At 32.8% G+C, this 21,703-nt stretch overlaps 2 protein-coding genes and 1 long non-coding RNA gene across 14 annotated transcripts in view; 1 reads left to right on the forward strand and 2 right to left on the reverse strand.

The window, feature by feature from the left end:
• LOC128884053 (uncharacterized) overlaps positions 1–10,450 on the forward strand; it is a 638,316-nt gene extending 627,866 nt beyond the window's left edge. The window contains exons 16-17 of the mRNA XM_054137083.1: positions 624–765; positions 2,500–10,450. Coding sequence (XP_053993058.1) covers positions 624–765; positions 2,500–2,695 — 338 coding nt within the window. The 3' untranslated portion in view covers positions 2,696–10,450. The remainder of the gene's footprint in view (positions 1–623; positions 766–2,499) is intronic.
• On the reverse strand, positions 257–2,688 carry LOC128884059 (uncharacterized). Its single transcript, XR_008459212.1, has 3 exons — positions 2,576–2,688; positions 857–902; positions 257–738 (listed from the first exon to the last, which is right to left on the reverse strand). It is a non-coding gene; the product is annotated as an uncharacterized LOC128884059 (long non-coding RNA).
• A 718-nt stretch (positions 10,451–11,168) lies between the features above and the next one.
• LOC128884637 (inositol 1,4,5-trisphosphate receptor) overlaps positions 11,169–21,703 on the reverse strand; it is a 113,925-nt gene continuing 103,390 nt past the window's right edge. For 7 of the 12 annotated variants that reach the window (XM_054138157.1, XM_054138146.1, XM_054138147.1 and 4 more), the window contains 18 exons: positions 21,336–21,443; positions 19,741–19,858; positions 19,428–19,660; positions 19,196–19,337; positions 18,738–19,033; positions 17,884–18,393; positions 17,662–17,811; positions 16,534–16,726; positions 16,326–16,448; positions 16,077–16,249; positions 15,828–15,992; positions 15,577–15,757; positions 15,196–15,288; positions 14,948–15,105; positions 14,716–14,881; positions 12,899–13,059; positions 12,668–12,829; positions 11,169–12,594 (listed from right to left, as the gene is read on the reverse strand). In XM_054138157.1, coding sequence (XP_053994132.1) covers positions 12,514–12,594; positions 12,668–12,829; positions 12,899–13,059; positions 14,716–14,881; positions 14,948–15,105; positions 15,196–15,288; positions 15,577–15,757; positions 15,828–15,992; positions 16,077–16,249; positions 16,326–16,448; positions 16,534–16,726; positions 17,662–17,811; positions 17,884–18,393; positions 18,738–19,033; positions 19,196–19,337; positions 19,428–19,660; positions 19,741–19,858; positions 21,336–21,443 — 3,213 coding nt within the window. In that variant the 3' untranslated portion in view covers positions 11,169–12,513. Of the gene's footprint in view, positions 12,595–12,667; positions 12,830–12,898; positions 13,060–14,273; positions 14,595–14,677; positions 14,882–14,947; positions 15,106–15,195; positions 15,289–15,576; positions 15,758–15,827; positions 15,993–16,076; positions 16,250–16,325; positions 16,449–16,533; positions 16,727–17,661; positions 17,812–17,883; positions 18,394–18,737; positions 19,034–19,195; positions 19,338–19,427; positions 19,661–19,740; positions 19,859–21,335; positions 21,444–21,703 lie in introns of those variants that run through there. The other 5 variants (XM_054138155.1, XM_054138154.1, XM_054138153.1 and 2 more) reach the window with 2 other exon arrangements.

Below are 21,703 nucleotides of genomic sequence, written 5' to 3' on the forward strand. Positions count from 1 at the left end.
TTTTATGCAGACTTGACGCAAGCAATGGTCGCTATTAACATGCCTTGGCCAACAACAATACGGAAACTGGGATCAATAGAAATATATATATGAATACTATAATACATCTAAAAAGTATTCCTGGTGATTCCGGGGAAAAGATTAGAAAAAAATGTAAAACAACTTTAGAAAAGAATGTAGGATTTTCTACATTATCGAACATTTCTAACATTTTAAATAACGAGGGCGTTCAAGGACCAATAAATGTGCCAGAACAATGTTGTCCAAATTTAAATACGCACCGATTACTTCGTGTGACGTAGAGCAATCATTCTCCGCGTATAAATTAATTTCAATAGACAAACGCTACCAACTAACACCATTAAATTTAGAAAAAATGCTCGTAATTTATTGTCACACGAATCATAATATACCAGAATAATTGTGAAAAGTATTTTCTGTAACATACTAATATATTACTTACTGTACTACATTTTATATGTACCTATATACCTTGCATATTTTGCAAATTTTTCGAGCATATTTTACATATGCATGTTACATATTTATCGTACATAAACTTCCGCAGTCTAGTAATGACCAGTCACGACACGCGTTGGAATATTCATTCTTTCTCGCCACAGGACCCTGCACCGCTTGGAATCTGACGATACACGAGTACAGCGAGATTGGCGATCCAGCTGGTCCAAGGCTGCACACATTCTGCTCGAGGGACACGCACAAAAATTTCACTCTTCCCTGGAAGACGAACACAGTCGTCGTTAGGTGAGTCTGCTTAGAGCCACTGCTAAATAAGACCCTACTAATCAGAACTTTGACCTTACTCCCTAATAAAAAATGATAAACATTCTCCTACCATTTATACATGCAGATGGCCATCTTCAGTATTTCACGTTCTTCAACTACAATATAATAAAGTAATTGTGAGTTCAGAGGAACGTGACAAGATTTTTGTTTCCAGTAAAATAGTTTTTCAAATTACTTATATAAAATAATGCACAACTGGCAATAAAAATTCGTGTTCATTAATTACTAATACATTGAGGAAAATGAATGAAGATGCGGAAAGTGGGAGTAAAAGGAAAGAGTCACTAGAATGGGTTAAAAGGCCGGAAAAAATGAATATAAAATAGTGTGAGTGTTAGGAAAACAGAGCATAGAATCAGTACTAAGCTGCAGAATTTATAAATTTAGAGTTACCTTTTGGTGTTTTAGTTTCAGAGGCATATAATACGGATTAAATGTTATTTTGCTTTTTCTTTTTATGATTTGTAAATGATGTGATGTAAGCAAAAGTTCTTCCGTATGTAGAAATTACATGGAATAAATTATCTATTTATCTGTCTATATATCTATCTAATTACTACTACATGCCTGGTATTTTCAAAATTATTTTAAAAATTATGAAAATGAAACCAAATGCATATTTACGAAAGGTAGGCAAAATTTGTCCGTTTTATTTTATCTGTACAGATTTTTTGCAAATATGTACACGTGTAATTACGTTTGCATAATCTCTACACCATTTTTGAAAAACAAGACATGGAATAATGAGTGGGCAAGGATTTTTATACCAGACCTCGCATTTACTTGTGTAAATAATTTACAAAACATCATTTTTATTCATATTTCATTGAAAAGGTTTTCCACGAAGTGTACTCTAACGTTTTTCGCAACATACAATTTTTGTATTATATCAATGTTAAATATAATATTATAATACAATAATATGATATAATGTAATATAATGCTGTTGAACATAAATATAAATAATCATATGGATATAATATAAATATACAGTGGATGTAGAATGTATTCGTACACCGATCAATTTCCCAAAAAACTTTTCTCTGAAATTGTAGTTTCTTAACTTCTTTTTTTATAATCAATGATATTTTACATGTTCTCGGAAGTCTCTAAGATAGGTATAGTCCAAACAACATTTACTAGTTAATATAATTTGTGAAATTAACAAAAAAAATGCGAAAACTAGGTAAAAGTATAGAAGCAATAAGTATTTGTACGATTCTTATGATGAACCATTTACAGTAGATTTTATAACGTAAACACATTAGTTTATTGCTCCGTGCGAATTAGAAAACATCAAATTTCCAGGAAAGTACTTTTAAGCAGTTATGCGAATACTTATTGCTTCAACATTTTTATCGATTAATTGTTTTTTTCTTGTTAATTTCGCAATTTACATAAATAGCTATTTTTTGTTTGTAATCTATCTATTCTAGAGATTTCGGAGAGTATGTAGAATGCCATTGTTTATAAAAAATAAGTTAATAAATTACAATTTTACACAGTTTTTTTGGAAATTGATCGGTGTACGAATACTTTCTACACCCACTGTAGGTGGTCGGAACGTCTTTAAGGAAAATGCTAGGAAATCCATCGTTTAAGAATTATTTTGCCTCAGTCGTTGTTTAATATCTAATAATTGAAAAATAACAAGTAACTTCTGACACTTTTTGCGTGTTACTTTAATTGCAGATTACAAGCTCTTGGAAGAACCGCTCCAGAGTATACGATGAAGTGGAGAAGTCAAACGGTAATCGCGAATACTCACAAGAGTGGACCATCGCCGGCGCCTAATCACGTGCGCGATTCCTCGAGTGGAAACCGATCACACGAAATGATGATCCTAATTCTCGCCACGATACTGCTCGCTCTAACGACCGGTTGTTGAGTAATGGAGCTTGACATGTCGTGTCCGTACACGTTCCTGTTCAATGAGAAACAAACTATACGAACAAGCCCAAGGTTGGTCTTGTGTGTGTATCTACACGGTTCTGATATCATATCGATGCTCGTGTTTTCCTGCTTGGATTACTTTTAATGGTTCACGACAGGATGATGAATTTTGAAAACCATGGTAACGTTTGGAAACTTCATTTAAAGTCCATTGTATAATTTTTTCAAATAATTATCTATTACCTGGAAGTACATAGAGCGAATCATAGATGTGTTGACTTAAAATGATTGATATGAATTCTTAGAACAAAATATTTTGGGCTATTAATCTGGACAAGGTTTCAAGCAAAGACAAAAAAATGTTTAAAACAAAAGTTAATTTGTTTTCAATCGGCTACAAATTTTCGTGTGAAGAATTTGCAAACAAACTTTTTTTTCCATAAAATGTCAAAGTACACTTGACTTAACTTTGCAATTTTCTAAATCTTGCTATATGAAGGTTTAAAGAATACCCTTCGTTATCTGATATTTAAGAACATAAGAAAAAAAGAGATCATTTGCCTTTCTTGTTTATCTTCTGAATTTTACTACAAAATTTTTATTTGAATAAATTCTACGTCCAATTGTATAGAGTCCCTTCGTTTAGGCTGACGAAAAAATTGTCTGATCACAAATTCATCTGAAATATAAAGTTAAGGAAATTTTACAATCTGCCTAAATGTAACTAATGTTAAATTATTCAGTTTTTAAAATCTTTCAAATATTTGTATCGGTTTATAGTTAAACATTGACCTTAAGGTAATCACATACCTATATTTTAAACAAACTTCCAAAAGCTATCTTATAATTCAGCCAGTTATCCTGTCGCAATCCTTCAGCGAAGTAATAAAGGAAGAGTCTAAGAATTTCAATTTACTTGACTGAATAAACGATAATCAGGCAATCAGTTTCTGTGTAATTCAAGTAAACAGTATCTGGATAATCGATATTCAGATAATTGTCTCACTACTGTACCTTTCGATAGAATTAATTCGTCCTGACAGAGGAACACGCTAACAATGCCGAGCAATTTTAGCGAAATATCGGAATCATTTTACACAGACACGGGTTGTGATAGAATCGCCGGTGACAGAACGTTGATTTCAAATTTTATCTATAGCGCGGGCAACAGGTTGTTTCTGAATTGCTCTGCGCAAATGCAGGCATCGCTATGTATTCTTATTTACCGAACAAATATATGAACTTTTCATGAAACAAGTGTATGTGAATATTTGTTAAAAAACAATGCAATTTTTTGCGCTAGAGTATTGTTTGAATCGGTTGATCGTTTATATGTGAACGTTTTATTGCACAATATACACACTTGGAAACTCAATAAAACAATAGACTAGGATTAATTGGAACGTTTTTGATTATATATTTTACCGTGACTTTATTCTATGTTCTATCTGTTTTACAATAGTCTTCAACTAAAGCAAAATTTGTTTTCATAAATACTATCAAAATAGTTTTTTAGAAGAATCTCGACAAACGTTTCAAATGACCTTATGCCTGGGTCAATAAAAAGCAATGCTTGAAATTAGTTGTTGCATCTATGAGTAAAAGATAATTATGTTCAAAGAATTATTTTTATTTCTTAATATTCACCTTCAACAGCATTATTAAATGAATTACGAATGAGCTAATAAACAACTACAATACATACTAAACAAAAATTAGATTCATTAAAATCACTAAAAATGAAACAAGATTTAATCAAATTACGTGAAAAATTCTATACGTCAAGTGAAAAATGTTTCAATCGACAACGAAACAATTGTATGAACTGACCTAACTCCGTTGTTCCAAGTATTTAATGTCACAGAAAAAAAGTAGATAGGTGTTTAACATTTTAAAATCAACTGGGATATTCATCGTTATGATAATATAAATTTGACAAAAAAATAACAACAGATTTGAATAAATGAACAATATAAAAACAGTTGGAAAACTTATTTTTCCTGTTCGAAAAGTAATACATCCAAATAAAAATGTTCTAAGTGTCCAAATCATTGATAAGTACTAAGCGACACGTTTAGACATGAAAACTGGTCCTTCTTCCACCAACCATTTTTAAGATATTTCACATGTTTCTATTGAACCATGTTTCAATTAATCTCAGTCTCCACTGCCCGTTAAACACAGTAACAATGGCTAAATTGCACTGTATTTCTGTACAATGTATTCATATAGGAAATTCAGACCTCTATTATTCGATTCGGGCACTAAATCATTCACGAATATATAAATAAAATTAATTACAACTTCATAATACGTAATATATTGTGCATTCATAATACAGTTAAATATTCAGTTAAAATAGACGTAATTGTAATATACTTTGAATTAGCGAACAACAATATGTAGATTTGATATTAGTTATTTAATTAATTTACATATTAATTATAAGTAATTTATTTCAATCACCGCTTGATTAAATAACTCATTTTAAAATGATAGTTTGTATGTTAATTCCAAACAATTGTTCTAATTCCAAAATATTTTGAGAGATAAATTAAAATTTATGGACTAGAAGATCAATATTTATCATCCGAATACCAGTTTATCGAAAAATCTCGCAGACACCACGCTCAAAATTAAATAGTGTCAAGAAAATTTGTGTTAGACTTTATGAAAACACGAGCATCGAACAATAATCGAAAATAAGAGTTCTAAAACGATTTAACCGAGGCTCAAGGGATATTGCTCGAACGTAAAGGTTTCTCGATCAAAAGTTTCACGATGACTTCTCTGGCAAATTAGCATAACTACAAAGGACATAGTCGATGAGAATTAACATCGAATAATTGGTAACGAATCGCATTTTGGAATTCAACGCGCTAGTCGGACTACATATATAAATATATAAATAATATAAAAAATAAATTAAAGATAAATGAGAAGAGATATACATATATGCTACGAATCACTCGGTGTATACCACTCGTTCTAGTCCTAAGAGTCTAATAGAACATGTACATATTATACATACATATGCGTATACATAAATCTGTGCATAGGGTGGAACGTCTAAGTGGAAATTCGCGAACGCGTCTGTCATTTTTGAGAGCATGACAATCTACTCTAGAAAACATCTTTCTAAAATTTGTATGATTTTTGGCAGACTATAAAGAGGAACCTACATAGCTTCCAAGTTTCTGTAATATTCGTTCCGAATAACCACAATGTTATGTAGTCAATATTTTCGAGCATTTGGAAGAAATGTTGCCAAAGTTATTTCGCTTCAATTTATTTTCAGGAATGTTTTCAAAGAGGAAAAACTTTAATGATCTTAAGAATTTCTAAAGAAATTTATCAGCAGAATCTTGATGTAATTTTGTTTAATGTTCTTAGTCGTTACAAAAAATAATATAAAAGAAGTAAGAGAGTTCGATTACTTAAAAATTTCTAAACAACTGGTAGTGAACAATCTTGATGTAATCTTCTTCCTATTACACTAGTTATTTAAAAGAAAATTATACTAAAGTTATTTTACTAGTGTTCATTCTTTAAGGGTCCCTAAAAAGAAAAAAAAAATGTAATACCTCAAGAGTTTCTGGAAACATGATTCAAAGCATTCGTGATACAATCTTATCAATATTCCTGTTCCTTCAAACAAAAATAATACAACAATTTTTTTACTGTGCTGGTTGTTCTGTAAGGACTATGAAAGTGAAAATAATTTTAATACCTTTATAATTTCTGAATAAATAATCCTGAGGAAACTTGATACAATCTTCGGTTTAATATTCGCATTCTTCCATATCAAAATTATTTATTTAAATGATATGTATTGTCTCCAAGGGCCTCGAGTAGAAAAGAGCTCTTCTAGCTTTCAAATTCCTAAATAAATAATCTTGAGCAACATAGACATCGTCTTCCGTTTAATGTTCACATTCTTTCAATGAGAAACATTACCGATACTATTTCATCAATATCTACTCTCACAAAGGACCTCAAATAGGATAGGACTCTGCTAGCTTTAAGATTCGTAAACGATGATCTGTAACATTTCTACTCATTCATTCCCCCTAAAATGAACACGAAAATAAGCACCCAGGTGAATGTGCATCTCGAGCGTTACTTCTTAGACTTCCTATCCTGTGTGTATAAATATACATATAGCGAGTATAAATTACGAAAAATGGAAAAAAAAATACGAAACAGAATGGAAAACGCGATGCACGGATTTGAAGTAGCGAGAACCACACACGTCACCTCTCTCACGCAAATGCCAAAAGTAAACGTGTAATAAGTTATATTCGATAAGAGCTCTTTGTACATACGTGGTAAGGGCGGTTAGGATTTGTACAGAGTATCACGAACTACGTTAAGTCGACGGGATTCATTGTAAATTCTGCGGTAATTCATTGTAACGAGGCGCGATTCCGAGGATGAATACAGATTGTATTTTAACGAACGAGCTTCGAGTGCCCCAAGGGGCTTCTCGATTAATTGTTACACCGAACTTCCGGAAGTTCGTTGGGAAAGTCTTTTCTTCCACGTAAAGGATGTTTGCTCGTAACTTGATGAAACACGAATCCGTAAATCGTGAATCGTTATACGAACGAAGCTGTTCCGATCAACTTCCGGAAACACGATTGATAGACTAAGTCTAAGGCAGATTGGGCAATATTATAAATTCTTATCTACAAAATGTCAACTAACGACCGAAAGATAAGCTAAATTTTTATTCAGTATGTATATCATATAGAAATTAGAATTTTAATTGTGTAATGAAATTGTATTTTACGAGGAAAGAATAGAAAATGATACGATTTGAAGCAATTTTACTAATGTTTCAATGTGCAGGAATTAAATTGATAAGAACAATAAGTTGTTTACATGTAAGTATAGAAGTTATATAAGTAGTACGAGGTCTAAACATGATCTAAAAATGTTACAAAAAGAAAATATAAATGAGATGATATATTATTATTGAAAAAAAGTGTGTTACTTATAAAATTTAAACACCTTCTCATAAATGCCATACAATTTCATATATATTTTGTTTTTGTAACATCTTTTAATTAATCTTACTAATTACAAATTCTATTTTTGAATTGTGTATGAAACAATTTTCTTTTATCAATTAGGAAATTAAATCCTGAAAGAATGCTGCATGTAGTTACAGCAAAAGAATTATGTAAGTAATTAAAGTGGTATAAAGACGTTGCAAGAAGAAAATATATATAAAACGATGTTTTCTTAATGATAAATTGTGTAATTTCTAAAAATTAAGCACCTTCTCATTAATACCATAAAATTTCATGTAATATTTTCTTTTCGTAACGTCCTTGAATCACTCTTACCATTTACAACGAATTCTATGTTTGAATTACGCGTGAAACAATTTCTTTTATCAATTTAATTCTTATATTCCGAGAATGGGTCAACGACTGCTTCAGCTGGCTACAATCAATAACTATTCGATTGAAAATTAAGCATGAACGACCCCAAGTCATGTACTTTTTATTAAAAAAAAAATCTTGCCCATCTCTGTCCGAAAGTAAGAGCTAACATCGTGAATGTTTCATGTAAGTATCGGCACGCGAGCAACATTTAATTGCCGACTGATTGAATCGAAATGCACGAAGAACCATCCATTAATGCAGAACTTTCCCATCGGTTTCTATAATTTTATAACGCATCACCGCACTTCCCCGCAAATTCTGTATACCGAATGATAGAAATAATGTTCTTGGGTTTTCAAACACTGCTCTCGAATCGCAAGATGTTGCATTGTACGGCCACAGGAGGATGAATTGTGCTAGTTATTCGATGCGTTCCTTTTAGATTGTACGATACTATTGAATGCACGAGCATTGAACGAAGAGTATTGCTCCAGTTTCCATACATTCAATTGAAATAAGCACGATGTAAATAAGATGAATACAGTAAATACGCTTCGTGAGCTTTAATCTCAATTTAATTTTGATGGAATTTGTTAAATATTATCAAGAAATAAAACAATATAGTTATTGATATCTATATTGTAATACAGATATAACTCTATTGTTTCTTCTTCTGATTACTAAATTATTACTAAATTATATCTTATGATTCTTCCTATGTATATGAGAAATATTATCTTTATACATATACACATAAAAATTGTTCTTTCCAAAGGATAAACCTTCATATTACAATACATTTCTATCCAAATAGTAACAAATTGAATAATAAAGAATTATTATTTTAAAGGAACAATTGTTGACAATTTAAAATACAAACTTATTCAATTCTTCGAAAGGATATCTCCAGATAAACTTTTAAGTTGTGTCTAAAAGAATTTATATGTATTATGTGACAAATTAAAAATGTAGAAATCAAAGAGGCTCGGTAAAATATTTTTATTTTGATTGATGGTATGGAAATGCTGGCACTGCTCTTCCATTTAATTCTCGTATCGTTTTGCTGCAAAGTAACACGGTTACGTTGAAAGAGACTTTAATGCCTGTTAAGAGCGACCCATTAATTATATAATCTCCTATAACACGGGATAAACATGTCGAAAATCATTACATAAATTACGGAATTATTATTATTGTTGTATTGTGTAAATTACATTGCGAATATGAATCGTAAATCATTACAAACCTTCAGTATATTCCTAAATATTTATTACATAAATTTTGCCAATTAGCACGTTCATCCCTAAAAGTTCTCTTAATAATAAGAGAATTTAACTTGTGAGATTTCATTTTGCAACAGTCGATGATAATAATTCAATGGTATTTAGTTTTAATTTAAACTAATTTTTAGACATTAATTTGTACACTAGCGAATAGAAAGACTGACTTCTCCCACCAAAGTGTGATTTATATCCTTAAGAAGGCTTGGTAATGATCGAACGATTAATATGAAAGGTTGACGTAGTCTGACTGCTTTGGAAATGAAATAAAAACATTAAGGTTTGTATGATAATGGAGCAGCTCGATTGAGAATATTCGCGAGCAACTTTTCCGCAACCTCGTCGAAACAGAGATGAAAGTCACGATGTAATTAATTGCACCGTACGAAGAAAAAAGGTGAGACGCTATTAAAACAGATGAAGAGAAAAAAAACAATTATAAAGACGGACACCTATTAACGATTGTAATTACCGTCACTGAAACCAGAGGCATATGTGATTGATTTTGAGTGACTTGTGTTTCAAATCGGTGAACCGTTTCTCGACAGAGAATATTGTCCGTTTTCAGAATGAATGTTAAATATACGACTGTTTGTTTTTAACGACGCTCGATAACAAATTCACAACGATTATAATACGATTTGTTCCTTAAACGAATGTACCGGTTTTGCACAAGACATGTCTAACTACGAACAAGAAATACATGTTACATGTATGTACTAGCCGCGTATATCTAAGTCACAATAAATAGTCAATTGTTTCATATAAAGTATAAATAAAATAAAACAAAAAACCATAACACGATCGTTATTTTTCGTGTTGTTGCGCAATATGTCGCCTGCAACCTAAACACTTTTCATTTGCTTAATTTCTCATTCAAGTTTGTATCGATCCTGATTTGGGGCTTTATATTATGTTTATAGTAAAGGTACAGTTGACAACATGAGTATGATTTAAATAATATTTCATTCAAGGTGTGCTGCTGCTGCTATTACTGTAACTACGACTATTGAAATTATTATTAGTACTGTTATTAATCTTATATTTTTTCCTTTAAATAAACACTAATTATTTACTACTTATCAGAACTAAAATCATGTTTTAATATAAATAAATTAAAATACATAACTAATAGTATAAACACTGTGTCGTTGTGGATTAATACTGTCCACATTCCTTATAACCTTAGACTAGTCTTTCCTTTCCTAAAAGTTAAATAGTCGTTATAATTAATTAAACTAAGCAATTGTTTGAATAAAAAAGGACAATTTATTCACATACAAGTTTTAATACAATCTACAGAGCTATTTATACATCCTAAAATCGGAATATGAAACATATACATCTACAAGTAACATGTCTGCGGTTGATATTCAGATGCATATGGTAAAGACTTCATAATAACAACTCGCTAAAATTTTCATTTTTATAAAGTTGGCACAAAAAGAAACAACATTTTCGGGTTGTATAATTGTACTCTCTTAACGCGACGAGTAACTATATATGGAAAACATCCAACGAAACGTATGTACATTACAGCTAATTTCGCTATTTTAAAAAAATGGTCAACATACAATATACATATATCCATGCATGTAAATATGTATATAAATGTTTATAGACACATGAGGATGTTGGATATCATCCAGGTGAATATGTTAGTGGAAAATAAATTCGAATCAATCAACAACCTAACTCGGTATTGCATACTACACGTAATAACAGTTAACAGAGCCTTTCTTTCCATTTTACGGACTTTAGATACAACAATTATCTTAATTTACACCTACGTGTATACAATTAAATAATAACATTTATTGACATTAATTCGCTATAAATGTCTACGAACAGTGACATAAGGAACTGTTACACGATCGTTTTAATCGTGTATTCTTGCTCCTTTCTACTACCTATAAACACGAGATATCAGATCTGCATTTCCTGATAGGGAAAAGAAATAATTGTAAAACTGTTGAACATGTAACAAGCTCATCGGTTGTTCCTTTTTTTGGTGTCTATTACTTGTAAAATCTATGAAGTAATCGAATAATACTCGTATGTTCAATAATCCGTAAAACGATTAATTTCTCAAATTATTGCAAACGAGCGGTTAACAGTGGATGTTATATATCCTGTACTATACTTAATTTTGTGTAAATCGCATCTTATTAAAATCCTAATGTTAAAATAATTTTTATTACTGCAGGAAAGAAATGTTCGATGTTCGATACCAGTTTTAATTCATAATGAATTTCTTATGGGCACAATCTAAAAATCTGTGCGTAATTTGATGATAATTAATATTTATTAAAAACGTACATGACAATCTAAAAACAATAACATTTATGAACGTTTTTTGATCTATATTACCGAATAAATTGAAAAATATATGTTTGATGGTATCTGTATATATACTCGTTAAAGAAGATAATTATATGATCAATGAGAAAAGTATGCTTCTTAAAATGTATCTCTATTTTACAGACTTAAAAATCTACAAACACAACCATGAAATGAATTTACTAAAGTATAAAAAAAAATACTAGACATTTATTTTTACATATCCGTTATATGGATAAAACATTAACATTCTTAAAGACCTAAACAGGTTAAACAGGTCGCAAAAAGGTTAAAATCTCAATGCGAATTTTAGATATGTCAATTTACAGAGTCATACTTCCACCCACGCTCCTGGCTAGTTATTCGAGTAACGATCAAAATGACCATACCACCGTACTGTTTAAAACAAAATTCTTTACGCTCATTGAATTTTAAGTAACACGTACCTCCAACAATTATCATAAATTATTTCATCTAAATAACACTTGCATATTCCACGTTAAATTTCTTCAGTAAAAAATACAACTCAGCGTGCGATATATTTTTTGTTTAAAAGTAGAACAAAATTAATATATTGTCCTTAGTAAATTCGAATGATACTATTACTTACGTAAATCACTTTCATTAAAATTAGGAACAAAACCGTACAAATGCTTCGTGTTACTCTCCATAGTACTTTCATGTGTCTTTAAATGCTTAATAAGAACACACAACTTATGCATCAAATATCAACTCGGAGTATCAAATTGAGATTCATATATGATTAAAAACGAAAATCTTGAATTACGTTTATCCTAAATTTACGTGGGTACGGTCTGTATAAATGCGGACGCAGAATTTAAGAGGCCTAGCCGCTGTTTCTGTTTCCGTTGCTCCGTCATCTGGTAATAAATAAAATGGTTAACAAACATTGTTGTTAAATTTTATGATTCCATTCGACGAGTAACGAATTACCTGGTCACGAAGCTCGGTAAGTTGCTGTGACAAACATTTCACTAAATGTTGCGTTGATTCTAACTGAGACTGCAAGCTTCTTAACTCTACTTGTTCCCCTTCACCCTCGTCCGCTGCCAACGATTTGGCTCTTAATCTCGGGAACCAGTCAAGATTACGGTCCTGTAAAAAGTACACAGAGCTTAAAAGTTAAAGCACAGCTCAATTTTTTGAAGCTCTATGGACTATTACCTTCACCATGGCGTACACGTACGACTCAGGCCCAGTGAATTCAGTTGGATCTTTCACTTTTACTAGAACGATGAAATACAGGTAATGCCACATATTATGCTCGTGCTTGATGTGTTCTTCAAAGGAAACCGTTTTATTATCGAAGGATGATCGATTTAAACCTGTAAAAGAAATATGCGTAACGATAATTCAACGATAAATATAAAATTAATATATTAGGAGCGCAACAAAATTCTGAGCTTTAATGTACAAAATTGAATTTTTATTTAAAAACAAAATAAAATATATTAATCTATGAAATATTTCCCGTTTGCATCGATGACTTTTTGGACATTTTTTAAATTCCTTGATGGTAGAAATTCACCGTTTTCGGATGTGAGAAAGTTATTAATTCCCTCCAAAAGGGGCGCATGAGCTGACCCTAATCCCCGGAGGGAAGCTAAACTCTCTTCGGGACAGGCCAGGACCCTGGTAATGTTATTTTCTCTTATTATTGTGTGCAAGGGCCAGGACCTGTGCCTGAGTACCGAACCTGACCCCACTCCAAGGTGGTGGATTCATAAAACGACGAACGGGCGCCAAATAACACGATTATTTGTACAGGGTGGTCCCCTCGCTAGTAAACACAATGGACAACCACAACAATAGCCGACCGTCATTGTAGACTTTATGACGGTGACCCCCGCAACGAAAGCGGCTGAAAATGGGTGAAAATGTGTGTATCGAAAAGAAATGTCTAGTTTAAACGTTGCGAAAAATAAAGTAAATTTGTACACTAATTTTTATCAGCTGGTAATTCTGATCCGGTAACTGCTTTTTAATATAAGTACTGAAAGTGGGCCCATCCAACGTTTAAACACTTCTGAATTCTTTACAACAAATTAGCGAAGAAACATTGGTGCTAATGTTTGACAATTTGAAAAAAGAGTTCAGAAGTGTTTAAACGTTGGATGGGCCCACTTTCAACACTTATGTTAAAAAGCAGTTACCGGATCAAAATTACCCAGCTGATGAGAAGGTATGTACAAATTTACTTCATTTTTTGCAACGTTTAAACGGGACGTTTCTGCTCGCCACGCATATTTTCACCCATACACCCGCTTTCGCTGCGGAGATCACCGTCATAAAGTCTACAATAGCGGTCGCCTATTGTTGTAATTGTTTATTGTGTCTACTAGCGAGCGGATCACCCTGTATATTACTGGTGTAGTCTACGCCAACAACACCAAGGGACGAACCCCAATGTTACAGGGTGATCCCCTTGCTAATAGACACTATGGACAACCACAACCATAGTTGACCGTCATAAAGTCTACAATGACGGTCAACTATTGTTGTGGTTGTCCATTGTGTCTACTAGCGAGCGGATCACCCTGTATTTTTCTGCCAGGGGTGGCTGCCGGTTCCCGGAATCATTCCGTGGATTAGATAGGTTCGAGAGGTTCGGGACGTGCCGGATCACGCTTCCGATGATTCTCCATTACCGTGCGCAGCATCCTCTTGTTCTAGTCGATGTGTAATGATTTCATGCAGAAAATCATTTTTCAGTGACTTCAGCAGCTCGTTTTTTCAAATGAAACGCAACGTGGAAGTCTTTTGTTACTGTCATCATATGAACACTACATATTTTTTAGATATAGCTACCAGATGCCAAACTGCATGCCATTTTAAATAGCCGAAGATTGACGCTTTACAACTGTAACAGGGTGATGAAATAAAATAAAATTGAATAATAGTTTCAGTTATATGAAATCCATAGCTCAGACCTCTTTTGCGCACCTAATATATCTAAACAAAGCGAGACAAATGAATGTTACCGCATATGAAACAAGTATTCTTCAAAATTAATTCCTTTTGTTGCTTCTCTGATCTGAGATCGGCAAACGTATCGATGATAACACCGAAAATGAGATTCAGAACAATAATTATCACGATGAAGAAGAACAGCAAATCATAGACAACCCTGGCAACAAATAGCGGCTCCTGCGATAAGATAAGCATAAGGTTTCAAATATACTACTCTATTGTGTTTTGTATTTTTGTACTCACTGTACTGGATGGTGCTCGTAAAATGTCTCCAATGCCACCACCATTCCTTAAACCTTGGTTTAAAGTTGTTACGATACACATAACCAAGGAATCACATGCCCGTTCTTTGAAATCTCCACCAATGTTAATTACGTCCGAATGACTATCTTTTTCATGAACTATATAATCGTAAAAATGTTATATTCGTTAATGTCTAATTACATCCGGCTAAAATATGATAGGTTTCAATATTAAATTTGTTAATGTACCTCCACGAATATATCGAGACATGGTTTCCGTTGCTTCGCATTTGTCGTTGCCAGCAATATTGCATGTGCCTGTGGTACTTTCTGTATACGATGCTACAATTGGTATAAACAAAATATTAGTTTTGCACCATTAACACTAGAACTACTAAAAACGACGTATACCTGTTAGATATACTACTATATCTTTGAAATTAGAATGAGAATGAGAAAATCAATTTATCAATACAATTAATTTTAATTCTATTTTAATGATTGACATGAAAATAATTTTAAAAAGAAGTTCTACATTCATAGTTTGAAGTGACTTATTTGGTAATTCTAGTGTTAAAATAGTTATCGTAAAGCATCACCTCTGAGTATAATACGAGAACATATACTTACACACAACATCCTCATCGACAGTTACTAAGAAATCATCTTTGAAAAACATGAATCCAATAATGGAGAACATATAAACTAGAATTAATGCCAGTACAGCAGTGAGTATAATTGATCTCCCGTTTCTTGTAACAGATCTTATTACATTGAGCAACGTTTCTTCGCGATACACTACATCGAAGAGCTGAAAGGAGAAAAGTCAAATGTTTTGTGTTGCACTGAAATCCTACTTACGGTATTATTTAAATACTTACTAAAACTGAGTAGAAAAATGGATGCATACAAATTCCAAGAACACAAAACATAAGATACGATATATGGTACAAAATTTCAACATTCGTCACTATTTGCTCTAAGCTCTTTGTCAAAGTGCCCTGATTACCTATAATACTTATAAGATGTACAACTTTTAATACAACCTGAAAAATACACACGTTAGAATATATATTTGATATACTTTCGCTTATGTTTAAATCATACAAAAATACACTTTAAATACTTACCGTAACAAAACCAAGTAACCATAGTGTTGGTTCGGGTCCTATCGAAAAAATCAGTCGTAATATTGTTGAAGCTACTAACGTACGTATACCAGATTCTCGTGGCAATGTAACAATAATAACCAAAGATGAAAGCATAACCGTCCAAATGAGACCAGACAAGTGTGAACTTAATTCTATAATTAGAGAAAAATAAATATTTAGTATTTTCTGACTCGATGAGTAACTTTTGACAAAAAAATGGAAACTCACGAGGCACAGAATCGACAAATGGGTAAAAGAAAGCTACGATAAGGTTTATGAGCACTGCACAATTGAATAAAATATTACTCCATAATGACATGTAACTGCTCATCCAAAATAGTACTGGTTGACCTAAGATAAAGATCACAACATTTTCAAAAATTGTATATAAATTAGAATTAATAATTGCTACAAACGACCATTCCAAATACAGTACCTCTAAGTTTTTTCTGCCACTTCATTTCATTAAACATATCTTCGGTTCTTTCGAAAAAGTCAGATACTTTAGATCCTTGATCGTCGCGATCTGTGGTATGTAATACTTTGATCTTTGTGTCCACGGTTATAAGTTCACAAATTTCTGGAATTGGAAACACGATTTGTTCCAACGTTCTGTCGTGCCTAACGATCTGAAAAAATGCATTTGATACGATAAAATATGTAAAAATAAGATGGCTATATATATGTAGTTATATACAGCAGCTTTCGAAACGGGATCTTTTCGGCATTGATCCTTAATATACGGACAACAAATCTGGTGAATTTCATCACCCTCCGATGTGTGGAAGTGCCCTTTCACGGAGGGGGTTGGAAAGTAGTGACCTATTCCGTCCCCCCCACCCCCAAGGGGTACCTATGGGGTGCACGGCGTGGGCCTTGACATTTTCTGGATCAGGGGAGTCCAGAGAATGCATTGAGTCCAAAATCGAGACCGTCGTCCAAAAATTGAGGATTTTAGAGGGGGTGGGGTGTTGTGAGGGGTGGGTTTGTCTGAGAGGGATTTCAAGGGGTGCATTTTGTAGAGGGCATCAAGGAGAGTCGCCCCAAAAGTTTTTTTGAATTGTTCAACCCCTTCCCTCACCCCCGGCCTTTTTCAAAGAGGCGTTTTTCTACATCCTCCTATTTAGGGGAGGTGAATGAACCCTTTCACATCAACCCTCGCCATTGCAACTTTGCACACACCCAGAGGACACTTCAAAACTACTCTTGACGAAGTTTGGACGAAAATCGGTTTGAAGAACTGTCCCCTAAGTATCGCGGGTCAGTGTATATACAGGGTATGCCAAAAATGTTGGAGGTCTTTGAAAGGGGTGGTTCAAGTGGTGATTTGAAACAACTTTTCCTTAGCCAAGATGTTGTCCAAGGCTTCATTAAGAAGATATTAACAGAAAACCCCGATCAATCAGAGGGTGAGTATGCCGGTGGAGCGCCCACGGTAGCGTAGGCTACGCGCTAGGCGGTCGTGCTCGTTCGCTGAGGAAAAAATTGTTTCAAATCACCCCCCGAACCACCCCTTTCAAGGACCTCTAATATTTTTGGAACACCCTCTATAATTATAACCTACCTCAATTTGAGCTGTATGAGTTGCATAATATTGCAATGCTTTGTTTATCTTCGGATCCGCATTATTCTGTTCGGATGGCTTTAACATTGATGCTAACTCTTTATTGTGTTGTGCTAATTGATGACATAAGATATAAATATTATGTCCGACCTGAAAGTAAATTTCATTAGTATTCATATGTACTTATTTGTATCAAATTTCCAATTTTTCAATAATAATTACTTCTTTAGGAGATACCCCTTCTTCGCCATCAGTAGATGAGTCATCAACATCACCATCATCGTCCAAAGATTCTTGATGGAACGCGCTACACGCAACGTCGACCAATTGTTTTGGATTCATGTTATACAGAATTCTCTCAGCATTTTCGCTATCACCTCTACTCTCCATTATAGCTAGTAACAATTTGCTAGCATTGTTTTTTAATTCTAATACTAAATCCATTCTAGTCTTTCCTAAAGGATTAATGTCATTCAGAATTAAGGCAGTTATTATGTCTAATCCATTGGACTCGTGAGTAGCGATACAATTTTGATTATCGTGACACGGTCCCTGACAGTACTCCGTTAACGTTTCTAAAGTCTGATTGATTAATGCAACATTGTGTTCATTAATGTACAATCCTAACAATCCCAGACCGCCAGTTGTTGAACCACAAATGCAATCCAAGAACATGAGGGTTTCCGATACTAAATTGAAATTAGTCTTGTTATTTTGGTTGCGGAGATAATTCTATAAAAGAAAGAAAAGATATTCAAGTTAACATTTGGTATAAAGTAATTATTAAACAATAACATTCTTCCAAAATGTATTTATTGTGGATACGACGGACTCAATATTGAAGCTACCTATTTTGAAAATACTTATTCTCATCCTATTTACCTTGTGGCATATTGCTTTATATACTTTAATTCCCCGAATTTGGAATTAGTATTACATATTTTCAATACTCGAAAAGATCAAAGAAAATTTATTGAAACGTTCAGTAACAAAATGCTTGAAAGTCGATTATTGTTTAACAAATAAAAGATACGTGGTAGCATGATTTTAAAATATGTACCGAGCAAAACAATTACCTGTAAATCGCGATTATGATTTTCACACAATAATTGCAAAAACCGTAAAATTGGCTGCATTACTAAAACTTTTGCACTCAATTGTGCTTCGTCCCTTTCTCCACCTGCTCCGCCACGATGCCTTTCCAATTTCTCAGCTATCATATCCTCTAACGCGCTGCCAATCGCTGCGTTACCTGTTCCATCTTCGCCGGAAGCGAGATTACGCACATTTGCATAAGCTTGTGCGGTAGACGAGGCAGCCTGATTCAATTCTTCTCGCAATTCATCCGTTATTACAATTCCGTTAGGTTTTCCTACAGTGAAAACAATTTCAATATAAACAAACGTACATACACCAGATTCGAAGAATTGCTATTATTTCGCTACTAATTGGAATCCCTATCTTTATATGAATTTAGTTGTAATGTTCTTCTACAATTTAACTACTTCAATGAAGAGATATCATTTAATAATACCTGATGTACGTTTCCTTGATATCTTTTCCATCTCTTTGTTTTGCTCTTTGTCCTCGTTAGCTTTAGCTGCTATATCAGAAGTATTTACTGTTACTGTGGATTTAATTTCCTGTTGGGCATCTTTCATCTTGTCATAAAAGACCTAAGAGTTATTTTAAAAATAAATTATTATTTGCGAATATAACAATTGTAATACGCAAAACATTGAATAGCATGACATTGAAGAACATACCTTGAAAAACGACTGACTCAGATCATCGCCCATTAGTTTATTAAACACGCTCTTCTGTATAATAGGATTTCCTCCTTCCAACAATGCGATGCCAAGTTCAATAACTTCAACAAATATACTTGGAGAGTGTACGCTTTTGATTACTAACTCCACCACCAAATCTGATGCGCCTTCCCGATCAAGATGACTCTGAACTTCGTGTAATGTACGCCCTGCTCGACTTAAAAGTTTCGCTACAAGTAATCATATAAGTACTTAATAAAGTCGTATAGTCTAGAATTAGCACTGAAGGAATTTAAAAATTGATTTGTACCCCCTGGTCCATGCGTAATAGGAGCAATATGTGAAACTCCAATATCTACATTTTCTGGTTTCTGTAGAAAAGATTTTCCAAAGTAACGAGCCAGAAGATTGCTCCTTAATACATCGCCCTGGAGAAAAGGAAACAGTGTGCACATTAACATAATTGCAATAAGATTCAATGAATTATGATGTACCAATACATTGTGCACAATTCATAAAATTCAGTATGTCTCATTGGGAATTTCAGTGCATCACTTGTAATGTATCATAAAAATGTCAATATAACTATTAATCTAATAATAAAAATAGTTAAGTCGTGTATTTACATTATTTGTGCACTGAAAATTTGAGAGTTATTTGTGCAATTTATAATGCGTTGGTAAGTCCTAATCAATTTTACATGTCAGTAAAATGCAAAACAAACACTAATATGACAGAGCCAGTCATAATTGAATCATAGATTATTGTTATCGTATCTTTCAGACAATGCACAACACTAAAAACTTCTATGACTCGGGTGTTTGGAAATTTTAAGAAAAAGTACAAAAAGTTAAATAGATGTCACACATAAATTTCAAAAATGTTTAATGCATTTGATAAGTGGGAGCAGCAAAGTTAATTAAAGCTTTACATATAATATACTAACATGTACTATGCAAACAAACTTGTACAATTTCTAACACAAATATCAACCACTTACTAAGTAATAATATTATTTAAAATACAGTTTTATCTATAAATTCTACATTGCTGCTCTCATGTTACTAAAAATGTATGTAGCATATGTCACGATTGCTAAAAGTGAAGGATCTACGGACGTATTGGTACACCTTATCTGTAAATAAGTGTACATACATGTTTAAATACAATAAATTTTCTCATTATATCTGTTTCTAAACTCTATGCCCACACTGCAATGTACTTGGAGAGATATTTTACACTACGTAAAATAATGTTTTAAAAATCTTGATAAATTTTGATTCACGATAAGTTGATGTTGTCCAACTTATTTCGATATTTACTTAAATAATTATTTCTTTATTCGTAATTATATAAATTAACATTAAATCAAGAAATACTCCTATCGTAAATCAGAATTGTTTTCAAATATGAGATCGAACATTTATGCTTATATTATATTTACTAAAAAAGGTAACAAGAGAAGATAAGATGAAAGCAGAGCATGAACTTACGTGAATGTAATAAAATTAATCAAGCACATGCACAAAGAGCCTACACAACGTACATTATTTTTTGTACTAAAGCAAATTTCAATATGTATATTTGGTGATATGACAATGTAAATTTTGTTAGAAGCAGCTAACAAAGTAAGTGTATTTATATATGTATTTTTGTCGGTTGCGAAATATAAACATTTACTGTAGGTTTGAATGTTAAAATATATTTTCATTAATTATCTAGATATCCTCTGCGTGTACTTATATAGTAATTAAAGATGTCCAATATTAAAAATTGTTTAAATATACAATAAGTAACGACAGAGTAACAATAAGATAAATTGTCAGAGATATAAATCAAATTGATATTGCCAATTTATATACGTTGTGCCCACAAATTACCGTTGTTATCTACTTTAATTTTTACCCGCTCTTGCTGAGTCATATGACGAGTCTCAGACTCATCAACAGAGCCAGTTCCAACTTGTGACTCGATCTTCTGTTCTGTTTCTCCTTCTTCCGAGACACCTTCGATCTTCGTTTGCAGCATGAAAACATCTTTACCTACATATCTATTCTACGAAACCTACTCACCCACTGTTAGTTAAGTCTTTATGGCGTATACATAAAGCGTATTATGTTTTATCTCATTTGCGTTTTCTATGTCGCCAACTAAAGAAACTGTTAATTGCGTACTGATCATCTAAAGTGCCGTGAACACATGGGCATTTAGCTTTTCGATAAAACATGTAAAGTACAAGTGAATACGGAAACACAAATTTTCGTCAAGTTAGG

Source organism: Hylaeus volcanicus, chromosome 1, assembly GCF_026283585.1.
Source record: "Hylaeus volcanicus isolate JK05 chromosome 1, UHH_iyHylVolc1.0_haploid, whole genome shotgun sequence".
Taxonomy (NCBI): domain Eukaryota; kingdom Metazoa; phylum Arthropoda; class Insecta; order Hymenoptera; family Colletidae; genus Hylaeus; species Hylaeus volcanicus.